The sequence below is a fragment of the Podarcis melisellensis genome (genome assembly GCF_964234715.1).
Source record: "Podarcis melisellensis genome assembly, chromosome: 2".
NCBI lineage: Eukaryota > Metazoa > Chordata > Lepidosauria > Squamata > Lacertidae > Podarcis > Podarcis melisellensis.
This window is the reverse complement of record NC_138529.1, coordinates 120,551,494-120,564,332: the sequence shown is the minus strand read 5'-3', so window position 1 is coordinate 120,564,332 and position 12,839 is coordinate 120,551,494. Positions and strand designations below refer to the sequence as shown.

The 12,839-nt window shown below is 45.1% G+C and overlaps 1 protein-coding gene across 2 annotated transcripts in view; it reads right to left on the bottom strand.

The window, feature by feature from the left end:
- LOC309364331 (alpha-2-macroglobulin-like) overlaps positions 1-12,839 on the bottom strand; it is a 68,467-nt gene that overhangs the window by 14,442 nt on the left and 41,186 nt on the right. For both annotated transcript variants that reach the window (XM_081901333.1, XM_081901332.1), the window contains exons 19-26: positions 9,706-9,940; positions 9,406-9,532; positions 7,689-7,810; positions 6,207-6,258; positions 5,260-5,346; positions 3,332-3,508; positions 1,007-1,091; positions 334-490 (exon numbers count right to left, since the gene is read on the bottom strand). In XM_081901333.1, coding sequence (XP_081757459.1) covers positions 334-490; positions 1,007-1,091; positions 3,332-3,508; positions 5,260-5,346; positions 6,207-6,258; positions 7,689-7,810; positions 9,406-9,532; positions 9,706-9,940 — 1,042 coding nt within the window. The remainder of the gene's footprint in view (positions 1-333; positions 491-1,006; positions 1,092-3,331; positions 3,509-5,259; positions 5,347-6,206; positions 6,259-7,688; positions 7,811-9,405; positions 9,533-9,705; positions 9,941-12,839) is intronic.

The following is a 12,839-nucleotide window of genomic DNA, read 5'->3' as shown; positions in this document are numbered from 1 at the left end:
GGGAAACCCAACCAGATGGGCAGGGTATAAATAATTTATTATTATTATTATTATTATTATTATTATTATTATTATTATTATTATTATTATTTTATGGCACCCCAGAGATGGGATCTATGTTCCCACCTATCTTCTCTTCTCATGGTATCTTCCACACTACCTCAGTCCAGAGGCCTCAGAAAGAGCTCAAGAGAACAGCGTAAGGTAATCACACCATGACCATTTCCAACTTAATTCAGCCCAAAAGGCCAACACAAACCACACTGGTGAATTTTTGTTTCTGAGGTTGCCCCAGCATCTGGTTCTGACTGCATTCTCTCCCTCTCTCTGTACCTTCAGAGCGTTGTTCCACAGGGTCCCAATGCTTCTGAAGCAGCCATTCTCTCTCTGCCTAGCAGCCAGATACGCCTGAGCGTCCTGGATGTGTTTTTCTTCCACAAAGATGTAGGGTCTGGCTCGGGAAAAGGACTTGAGCGTAAACGCCGTCAGCCTGCAAGAAAGCCACCGAGCACAGCAGAGTCAGCCACCAGTGCCAATGCATTTGGGGAAATTTGAAAGGTAGAAGCCCAGAAATGTGCCCTTTGATAGGACCTCAGAATGAATAATATTGGATGCAACACCAGGAAAGCATTTTCACGTATGAGACAAAAAATTGACAGCTTAAGCTAAGGAATACAGAATTGTATTAAGATAGAATATATCCTGGGGTAGGGATTGTGGAAATTACAGGCTGGTTAGCTTAACATCTGTCCCAGGAAAGAATTGTCAAGGATAAAATTACCAAGCATATAGAAGAACAAGCCTTGCTGACATGGAACCAGCATGGCTTCTGCAAGGACAAGTCCTGTCCCACAAACCTATAGAGCCCTATGAGAGTGCCAACAAGCATATAGATAAGGGTGAGCCAGCTGAAATAGTGTATTTGGACTTTCAAGGCAATTCAACCAGGTAACCTCCCCCTGCTCAACATGTATTGCATAAATGAGGCAGCCTCTGTCAATCTCACCAGGTGTTCCCTGGGCTCCGGTTATCTTGTCCAAAGGTGCTATAGGAGCCATCAGAGTGCTTGTAGTTCAGTTGCCTCTGGTAGCCTGAAATGGAAGGAGAATCGGGGTGGGGGGTTTTGCCCTTTTTTAATCTTCTTGATAAAATTTGCAACTGACCCAAAACTCAAGAGAGGCATCTTCTATGGAAAGAAGCAGTAATGCAACAAAAAAGCACAAGGTTGAATATTTTCTTGAGACTTACAATTCTGAAACCTGATAAACAAGGACTACTTTTCTATTTTGCACCTATCATTTTGTGAATGATGTCTGTTGTTGTTGTTTAGTCGTTTAGTCGTGTCCGACTCTTCGTGACCCCTTGGACCAGAGCACGCCAGGCACTCCTGTCTTCCACTGCCTCCCGCAGTTTGGTCAAACTCATGCTGGTAGCTTCCAGAACACTGTCCAACCATCTCGTCCTCTGTCGTCCCCTTCTCCTTGTGCCCTCCATCTTTCCCAACATCAGGGTCTTTTCCAGGGAGTCTTCTCTTCTCATGAGGTGGCCAAAGTATTGGAGCCTCAGCTTCACGATCTGTCCTTCCAGTGAGCACTCAGGGCTGATTTCCTTCAGAATGGAGAATAATTCCTCCATTCTTAAGGAAATCCATTCTTAAGGAATTATGTCTACTTCTGCAATAATAGGAGAGGAGTGTTCTCCTTATGGCAATGCTACATTCAGTGTTTTCCTAAATACTACCTCAAACTCGTCAGATATGCCATTTTGGGGAAAGGAAGTAGTAAGATCGCATATCATTTAACATTTATTTTTTATCCATTTTTTAAAAAAATAAATTTGTATACCGCCCTTCACCCAAAGATCTCAGGGCAGTTCATAGTAAAAAAAATACAAAATAAAGAAACAAAATACATGATAAAAACAAGAACAAAGCAAACTCATAACCCCATTGATAAATGCTGCTATCCACTCACCCCACAGAGAGGCAGAAAGGAAGTGGGTACACAAGCACACACCTAGTTCATTCAAAGGATCTGAGTAGAGCCAGCAGAATTAATCCGAGCCTTGTAAAGAACATAGAGTTGGAGGAGGAAGTGAGAAAGAGCAACACTCTTCCAACTTCCTCCTTTGGCTCTATGTACTTTTCAGGGGCAGGGAAGTGGGTGGCGCTGTGGGTTAAACCACAGAGCCTAGGACTTGCCATTCAGAAGGTCGGCAGTTTGAATCCCCGTGACGGGGTGAGCTCCCGTCGCTCGGTCCCTGCTCCTGCCAACCTAGCAGTTCAAAAGCACGTTAATGCGCAAGTAGATAAATAGGTACCGCTCCAGCAGGAAGGTAAACGGCATTTCCGTGCACTGCTCTGGTTCGCCAGAAGCGGCTTAGTCATGCTGGCCACATGACCCAGAAGCTGTACGCCGGCTCCCTCGGCCAATAAAGCGAGATGAGCGCCGCAACTCCAGAGTCGTCTGTGACTGGACCTAACGGTCAGGGGTACCTTTACCTTTACTTTTCAGGGGAGGAAAGGTTACTCAGCCACACAACCAAGGGGGCGGTGATGGATGCTCAGAGGCTATGTGGGCATCAAGAGAAGTCACGCCACCCTCAGTTTCTCAATAGGTTCAAAGTGTGTCCTGAACTCAAAGCCCCGGTGATTAAAATTGGTCCCTACTAGCAATCCAACAACTAGTGTGGTAGTTAATTAATGTATTGATTTCAGTCCAGTAAAGCCGGCAGCCATGCTTATAAATATGTTCTGAGTGAATCCACATTGTTCCTCCCGCCCTGCAGGAAACAACAAATGTAGAATTCTCCCCGTACAGTGGTACCTCGCAAGATGAATGCCTCGGAAGACGAATGAAATATACTCAGAGTCGGCTGCACATGATTGGCTAATTCGAGAATTCTACTGTAAGCCAATCAGGTTGTGGATTCACTGCTATCTGGAGCATGATTGGGTGGTTCCTGCTAACCAATCATACTGCTACATTGTTCTAGGACCAATCAGACTGCTGCATTCTGAATCCTATTGTTCTAGGACCAATCAGACTGCTGCCTTTTGGAGCCTATTGTTCTAGGACCAATCAGACTGCTGCAGTTTGGATCCTATTCAACTCAGTACATAACAACGAAAAGACGAAAGAGTTTTTCGCTTTTTGAGTTGCTTCGCAAGACGAATTTCCCTATGGGCTTGCTTCACAAGACGAAACGTCTTGCGAGTTTGTTTCCGTTTTCTTAAAACCGTTAATACCGCAAGACGAAGAAACTCGCAGAAGGAATTAATTTCGTCTTGCGAGGTACCACTGTACATCCTCTCCTCACAAGTTTATCTCACCAGCCACCAGGTATCCGATGGCCTTGGACTTGACCTCCTCAGTCAGCTGCTCAGTCTTATTCAGGTACTCCAGGATGTAGATGTTGGGGGCAAAGAGGGCCAAGTTCTGCTCCCCACAGCCGTAGGGCATCTGAAGAAGCTGGTGGAGGTTCTCTATAGCTGTTCCGAGGATGTCCCCTGGGATGTGGGAAGAGGAGGGGAGGGAAGAGATTGGTTGGAATATGAGGGGATGGTGCAGAGCCACCAAGTGAAACGCATGACAAAAGGAAACATCAAAGCAATGCAAATTTCCATAAGGAATAATAATAATAATAATAATAATTTATTTATACCCCGCCCATCTGGCTGGGTTTCCCCAGCCACTCTGGGCGGCTCCCAATTGAGTGTTAAAAACAATACAGCATTAAATATTAAAAACTTCCATAAACACAGATCAGGAAATCACAGATCAGGGAGTGGGAAATAGTTCAGGTGGGAATGTACGTAATGAAAATGCTGTGGAGGAGAGAATGGCCAGATGGAAGCAGATAAATATTAAGTGCTAATAAGATACAAATCTATACAATGTGTATTTGCAACATAACACCTGCCTGCCTTGTGTGTTTAATCTAACAAGTGCAAGTACAGCCGTACCTCAGAAGTCGAACAGAATCCATTCCGGAAGTCCGTTTGACTTCCCAAATGTCCGACTTCCAAAGCGCGGCTTCTGTTTAGCTGCAGTCAATCTGAAACCGCAGACGCCCCGTTGGACATTCCGCTTCCAAAAGAACATTTGAAAACCGGACCACTTACTTCCGGTTTTCGATCATTTGGGTGCCAGAATGTTTGACTCCCAAGGCATTCGGGAGCCGAGGTACGACTGTACACTGATTAAAAGCTATTTGTTATTTAAACTTTAAAAAGAGAGTGTGTTTTGCGTAATTTTTATAGAACGGAAAAGGGAACTAGTTAAAGGGTCAAACAACCCAGTCTCCTCCCTTCACATAGTTCTGTAAATGGGAACTAGAGTCTAATTCCCACATATTATCAGTGCCAGATTACATGAGAAATGACTGGGCTCAGATGGAGGCATAATTAAGGAGGCAAGGAGAGGCCAGGCCAAGAAAGAATGTGCTAGAATAAGGGAAAAGACAAGAAGAAAATAAGCGCAAATATTTACAGCATGTAGCATTGAGTTCCAGAAAGATACATTCTTTTCCAGCATACTCCATTTCATTACCCCTGCCACTTGATTTCCCTTCCCAAAAGTTTGCTAGCATCCCATGCCCATGGTGCATGCTCAGTCCTCATTGAGCTGTTCCATTCCACCCCAGCTCTAGCCCTTAGCTCTCCTTCCACAACTTTGTTTGCTACTTCTGCAAATCTTGGGTCTCCTCCAAGCCTGCTGACTGTCAGAGCCTCCGTACCACTCAATTGTAAAGGCTACTCCTTCGGCTCTCCTCTGACGGTGATTAACGACCTAAGCCTTTGAATGAGACTTCACACACGCTCCCCTTTAAGCAGAGTACCCAGACAGCAGCAGAAGGAGACATGAAGTATGTGCTACATTGCTGCTTTATTTCTGACTACACAGGACAGAAAAGAATATGCATCTGCTCTCTGTGAGAGACAGAAAACAACAGGAACAAAGAAACAGGAAACCAGTAACTTCAACATCCGTCTCCCGTGAGACTTCCAACAGTCTGGAATGTCAACAGAGTCTTGTGACTCCAAGAACTGCACAGTGGCATAACAGAAACCTAACACTGACATCTATGTGGTCGCTGCTGTCTTGACTTCATAAGCAACTGCACTCAGCCCAGGACATTGGAACTGGAGAGAGCTATTCACATGCGGAAGGGTGAAGACTGGGCCAGATGGTGTGGAATATAGAGCATTTACACAGGGTCTCCGAGAAGCCCAAGTCCCGGAAAGTTTTCATGACTTACCCAGCACACAGAAGGAGGCTCTGGCTGAGCCCTCCACCACGTTGCCTGGCAGCTTTAAAGAAACAGGTCCTGATGACTTCGACTTCTCTGGAAGCAGAACAGAGGGAGTTTTGATCATTCCTGTTGCCTGATATTACAGCCTCTCTTCCAGTTAGCGGGAACATTTGCAAGCCTACTCTTCGTTCCCTTCCAGGTTTGAGGAGCGATGGGCTGATAATTTATGGCCGGTTTCAAAGGAGTTTTGGAAGCAAGAAACAAGAAGACCCTCTCTTGGGCTCAAGGGAGAGGGATGCATTGTATTTGACTTGATATGCATAAATATTATTGCTTGTAATAGTTGCCATCCTGCAAGTAAAGAGTCGTCTTCAAAGTCTTGTGTGTGGAGTCTACTTCATCACTAGGGCTTTGAGGGTGAAAGCACTGAATCACTCTACATGACTCAGAAAAATAGCTAACAAAGGGTGTGTAATTGCTACTATAAATAATAATAATAGTAATAATAATTGTCACTTTGCTTCACTCTGTGAGAAAAGCAACTAATTTGTTAACTTTTTTTTTAACCAATGAATGGAAATTTATTTATTTACAGATAAATTATAAACAAATAAAAACATTGCCAGGATTATTGTAATAACCTGCAGTTTTATAAGAGTATATATTTAAAGAAGATGAATAAATGAGTAAATTAATTTGGACATGCAGAAGTTATTAAAAACTAATTTAATTTAAGGAACCGCAGAAAGAGGGGGAAGGAAGTCAAGTTTTGAAATGTCAAAATGATTGTAAAATGAGTGAAATGTATAAATAGAAAAGTATGAATAAATAAATAAGAGAAAAGCAACTGATGATGATGATGATGTTTCTGTATGGTGCAGTTGTGCCCTTTCCAGTTCTGTGAGATTCATACAGAGAAATGGGTAGGGAGGCCTCCATTAGCAGACACTTACCAGCTGCACAGAGCAGGTTGTTGAAGACCACATCCTTCTCAACGCCTTCCGGCTTCATGAGAGGAGAGAAAAGAAAAGGAGAGGGGAGGGGAGAATGAAATAAATTCTGCATTCCAGCAGTGTGCAGAAAGAAATACAGTCATACCTCGGGTTGAATGTGCTTCAAGTTGAGCTATTTTGGGTTGTGATCCGCGGCAACCCAGAAGTAAACAAGCTCGTTGCTTCCGGGTTTCACTGCTCGCACATGCGCAGATGCTCAAAATGACGTCACGCGCATGCGCGGAAGCAGGAAAACGTGAACCGCGCACGTGCAGTCGCGTCTCCTGTTCTATTCAGGATGCGAACGGGGCTCTGGAACTGATCCCATTCGCATCCCGAGGTACCACTGTAGTCTGGTTGGAAGGATAAAGAAAACTTAAGGTGTATTCCTCACGGCAAACAAAGCCATTCTAAATGTTATTTGGTTATTACAAACCCTAAGGTCCCTGTATATGAATTTTACATAGAGCCAATAAGTTAACACACTGGCACATGCTAGCTCACATTGACTGAAACTTGGAAAATAAGCAGGAAACAGACCCTGAAAGGAAATAGTTTGCCTTACTTTTAAGAAATCAGTATTTTAAACATCAAACAGAACAACTCTGAGCTTTTTTTTTTTTTTTTTTTGAGGGAAGCTGACCAAAGTTATTGAGCTTTTTTGAGTTGCCTTATTTCAAGAGCCCAAGCGAAATGTATAAAACGACCCTAAATTTTGGACTACATTTTTTTTTTTAGTAAAATCATTGTCTTATACACAGGAGAGTACAGTAATTGATGAAAGAGAAGGAACCAATTAGGAGGAAGAGCAAGTTCCCGTTCTCTCTTTATTCCCCAATGATTCAGGCAACTTATTGCAAAAGATGTTGCTCTGTCATGCCCTCCAGCATTCCTTCAGTGACAATGGGGGGGGGGGAGCAGGACATTCCGGAATCAAATCAGAAACCGGGACAGCTTCTGTAAATCCGAGACTGTCCTTGGAAAATAGGGACACTTGGAGGGTCTGCTTTGCTCCCCACAAAATCACACTTATGCAACCCCAAATCAAGATTAAAGCAGCCCTCGTACCCAGGGGCATAGGAAGGGGGCAGACTGCCCCGGGTGCCCTCACTGAGGGGGCTGACATTCGGCGCGCCACCCGCCTGTGACTCCCAAGCCTACCCTGAGCCTTCGGGTAAGGGGGGAGTTGCACCACTTTGCCAGTGGCATTCCCCCTTCCCCCTTCGTTTTAACAACTTGGGGGAGGCTTGGGAATCACGGGTGGGCGGAATGCCAAATGTCCACCATGAGCAGCTTGCTCTGCCCCCAGCTGCAGGGCACACACGCTGTTCCGGGCACCCGAGCGGCAATCCTGTGCCTGGGAGGGCACCCTCCACGCCACGCCCCCCTCGGGAGCGCACCTGCCCTGGGCAGCGCTGGCATATGCTCTGCCATCATTCATACCTCGACCAAAACGGATTTGATCACAGTGTCCTTCTGCCCTTTGTGGGGCGTCTCCACTATTTCGTTCCCACAGAGCTGTTCAGAGTTCAGGGCTTCAGCGCTCACTGTGAAGTTTATTTCCCCTAGAAGAGAAAAAAGGGCCGCCCTCATTCTATTTTGTTAATAGCATGATTCACTTGCAATCCTTTCAAGAGAGCCAGTGTGGTGTAGTGGTTAAGAGCGGTAGACTCGTAATCTGGTGAACCGGGTTCGCTTCCCCGCTCCTCCACATGCAGCTGCTGGGTGACCTTGGGCTAGTCACACTTCTCTGAAGTCTCTCAGCCCCACTCACCTCACAGAGTGTTTGTTGTGGGGGAGGAAGGGAAAGGAGAATGTTAGCTGCTTTGAGACTCCTTAAAGGTAAAGGGACCCCTGACCATTAGGTCCAGTCGTGACCGACTCTGGGGTTGTGGTGCTCATCTCGCTTTACAGGCCGAGGGAGCTGGCCAGCGTGACAAAGCTGCTTCTGGCGAACCAGAGCAGCGCACGGAAACGCCGTTTACCTTCCCGACAGAGTGGTACCTATTTATCTACTTTCACTTTGACGTGCTTTCGAACTGCTAGGTTAGCAGGAGCAGGGACCGAGCAATGGGAGCTCATGCCGTCACTGGGATTCGAACCGCCAACCTTCTGATTGGCAAGTCCTAGGCTCTGTGGTTTAACCCACAGTGCCACCCGCGTCCCTTTGAGACTCCTTAGGGTAGCGATAAAGTGGGATATCAAATCCAAACTCTTCTTCTTCTTCTATCAGGCTATTTAAAGATGGGAGAGAAATCTATGCATACCCAAAATGTAGGCAGTAGCCAAATTTGCCATGGACTCTAAAAATACAGTACAGTCATACCTCGAGTTGTGTTTGCTTCACGTTGCATTTTTTCTGGTTACGAACGCGGCAAACCCTGAAGTGTTTACTTCCAGGTTCACCACTTCAGACATGCACAGGAGCGATCTGCACGCTTTGCGCATGCTCACGCGCACTCTATCGCGTGACATGCACGTGCAGCGCTCTACTTATGGACTTTTTGGGGGGCGAACGACACCCCGGAATGGATCACGTCTGTAAGTAGAGGTACCACTGTATTTGATCAAGTTGATGGACTATGCCGAAATGGCTAAAATGACTAAAAAAATCAGAAATCAGGAAGACCAAAATTCTAACAAGGAAGGGGGGAAATTTATAGTTTATATTAAAAACCGTTGTAAATAGTTAAAATCGTTAGTAGGATTGGAATAACACTTGTAGTTTAATGATGAATTTTGGACACAATAGAGATGTAAAAGATTTGGATTATCATAAAAGATGCAGGAGGAAATGATTAACAGAAGAACCGACAAAGGGAAGGAGGGAAGTCCGGGAGATTCTGTGGTATCTTGTTTCTATGTTGTATGTATGTTGGATATCTGACTGTAAATATTTAATCTGAAAAAATATTGTATTTACATGCCGGAAGTGCGCACACACACACACACACACACACACACACACTTTCACTGCAGTCTAAGGGAGATAACTCTGTAGGAGGAATCAGGACTCCTTGCATTTATACATACCCCTGATCTAAGAGTTTGGTCAAGGACCCCTGGACAGTTAAGTCCAGTCAAAGGCAACTATGTGGTTGCGGCGCTCATCTCGCTTTCAGGCAGTGGTGATTACCCAGTTCCTAGTATTGCTGCTTACCCAGAGATTTGGGAGTTACCGTCCAAGAGACCGTTTTCCTTTCGTTGGCACACAGGCAGTAAGATTCCTCCTCCTTCTCCACAGGGGAAGCCACAAACTCAGCAGAGGGAGCCAGCGAGATACTGACCTGTCCGTGAACAGAAAGGTGTTAGCAGGGAGGAAACAAAAGTCTCTCGCCGCTCAAGAGACTGGGGTGCTGGCAGAAATATGATTCTGTGCTTAGGCGATCCAAATTCTACGCCAAGGAAAAGAGGGCGAGGAGTTTTCGGGAATCGGGAGCCAAGCTAGGGCATTCCTCACCCTGATGCAGCGCTGCATGTAGGTGAAGACAGTGGCCTTCAGGGTGAACGCTTCGCCCCGCACCACAGAGTAGGGCAAGGTCAGATCCAGGAAGAATGGCTGGAAGGCCTTGAGGGAGGCAGCCTGGGCCAGCCCAAAGCCCACATCCGGGGACAAGCAGAAAGCTCCAGCCTTCCACTCGGTGATGGTGTCAGGAATGGTCACGGGGATGTCAATCTCGCCTTGGGACTCGCCGCTGAGGGACAGAGAAGAACAGGAATCAAAGAATCATAGAGTTTGAAGGTGCCCCAAGGGTTTTTTATATATGTATATGTATATATATATACATATATATAAAACCCTTGTACATATACATATACATATCTTTTCAGATATACACATTCCATTGATTTTACAGTCATTTTGACATTTTAAAACTTGACTTCCTTCCCCCTCTTTCTGCGGTTCCTTTACTTTGTTTTTAATATCTTCTGCATATCCAAATTAACTTAACTTATTTATTCCTCTTACTCTTATGTTCCGTAACTGCAGGTTATTACAATAACCCTGCCAGTGTTTTTATCTGTTTACAATTTGCCTGTAAATGTTCAATAAACCATTTCCATTCGTTTATTAAAAGTTTGCTATCTTGATTTCTTATTCTTCCGGTAAGTTTTGCCTTTTTTGCATATTCCATACAGTTTCATATCCATTCTTCCTTTGCTGGGACTTCTGCTTCTTTCCATTTGGGGGCAAGTAACATTCTTGCCGCTGTAGTCGTATACATGAATAAATTTCTGTACAATTTAAGTAGTTCTGTCTCTATAATTCCCAACAGAAAGGCTTCTGGTGTTTTTTTAACAAACATTATTTTAAACATCCTTTTCATTTCATTGTATATCATTTCCCAGTAAGCCTTAACCTTACCACAAGGTAAGTAAGGTTACCACATGAGTTTGGATTTGATATCCCGCTTTATCACTACCCGAAAGAGTCTCAAAGCGGCTCACATTCTCCTTTCCCTTCCTCCCCCACAACAAACACTCTGTGAGGTGAGTGGGGCTGAGAGACTTCAGAGGAGTGTGACTGGCCCAAGGTCACCCAGCAGCTGCATGTGGAGGAGCGGGGAAGTGAACCCGGTTCACCAGATCACAAGTCTACCATTCTTAACCACTACATCACACTGGCACCACACATATGATAAAAATAACCTTCTTTCTCTTCACATTTCCAACATTTGATTTAGTTTTGTACGTTTTTTCCAATTTACTCGGTGTTTGATACCATCGATAGGACCCCAAGCCTCATCTAGTCCACTGAACAAATCCCAGCTAACAAATCGCTGACAGGTGGCCATCCAAGCTCTGCTTAAAAGTCTCCAGGGAAGGAGAGTCCACCACCTTCTGAGGGAGTCCATACCAAACAGCTCTGACCACCATAATGTTTAGTCAGAATCTCCTTTAACTTGAATCCATTGATTTGGGCCCTGCCTTCTGGAGCAGGAGAAAACAAGTTTCATAGAATCATAGTTGGAAGGGACCCCAAGGGTCATCTAGTACAAGCCTGCTGAGAATTCCACCCCACCTTAAGGAACAGACATGTGGAATTGTTGCATGTCACATGTCTGTTTACATTCCAGCACAGTATGCTGGGAACTTCCGTTTGTGTATAGCTTTTGCTTTTTCCCGTTCTCTCTGAGACGGCATGAGAGACGACATGTTTCTTTGTCCTGATTTATGATTAATAAATCTGTAGTTTGTAGTATGACTTCACAAGCCTCAAGCCTATTCTGTGTGCGCAGTTCTATCTGCTGATAGTGTGCCCTGGTTCTGAAGCCCGGGTCGCTGATTTACGTCAGAGCAGAGGTCGATGGAAGGAGTCTGCTGAGCTGGGGCTTGCCAGCTGGCCTCCCGATCCTGTTGACAAAGCCCCAGCAATGTTTGATCCATCTTCAATGTGACAGGCCTTTAGATTTCTGAAGATGGCCGTGCAGGGTGAGGAACATTTTCATAGCTCCCTTCATTTCCCATCACCAGGGAAATCCTGTAAAATGCACACCACTTCCAAGTATTCAAGGTGCTATCCTTGTCCTTCATTAATTTGCCTAATTCTCCCTAGGGTTATGGCTCGTAATAGGGCAGAGATTTTGTGGGGTGGGGGCTGTGTGGCCTTCCCATTGTTGTTGGGCTCCAACTCCCATCAGCCCCGGGCTGGATGGCCTGTGAGCAGGTATAATGGAGGTTGTATGGCAGTAACACCTGGAGGGCCACAGGTTCTCAGCATTTCTTTCAAGGGGTTTTCGCTACGGACTCCCCCAGCACCACCACTGCCCTATTGATTATAATGGTTTTAATTGACACCGAAATAGGAATGCTTATGTGTAATGGTGAAAGGGTTTAATGCTGGAAAATTCCTCTGCCATACTCTAAGGGACTCTGAGCCTTAACTGAGTTGATAATGGAATGTTGTTTTCTGCAATCTAACATATGAGTGTTTAACCTTAGATCACATGAGAGGTATTGAATTGAATTGCAACTTCGCCATCTTGGAAGGGTGATGGCTGGAGTCCTTTGTTCCTGGGCTCTGTGAGAGTGAGGATGTAGATGAAGCTTTCCAGATAAACAGCCCCAGGCAGGATGCAGGTTGTGGGGAGAGACAGACCTCTGTTTCTAGGTCTGTTGAAATTGTTTGACATCTTGTAAGATGCTGAGCCTATGCCTTGGCCTGGCATATGTCTTATGGAGTGGTTTGGATGTTTTTGTTTTGTTTTGAAGAAAGTTCCGCAAGCAAAGCTTTCGTTAAACAGTGCTTCATTTCCACAGGAGCCCGTTTTTATGCATCCACTCGCTTCAAACTGCATAATATTAATGTTATGTACTGAAGTTCTCACCCTGGGCCATCAGGGGGATACTGTAGATAGTTTTCACTCAGGTCCACGTCAGTTATTTTAGGCGGGAAACCCTGGGTTGTTGTTGCTACAATGTTGACAGCCAGCTGCCTATAAAAGCAGGCCAGCTGAGCTGTTTGCTGTTCAGTTCTGTCCAGCTTACAAATAAAGAGCTGCTCTGGAGAAATCGCTGTGTCGTCTGCTATGTTCGCCCACAACTTAACAATTAATATCTGCAATATGCGAACCCCACAAAGTCTGAAAACCA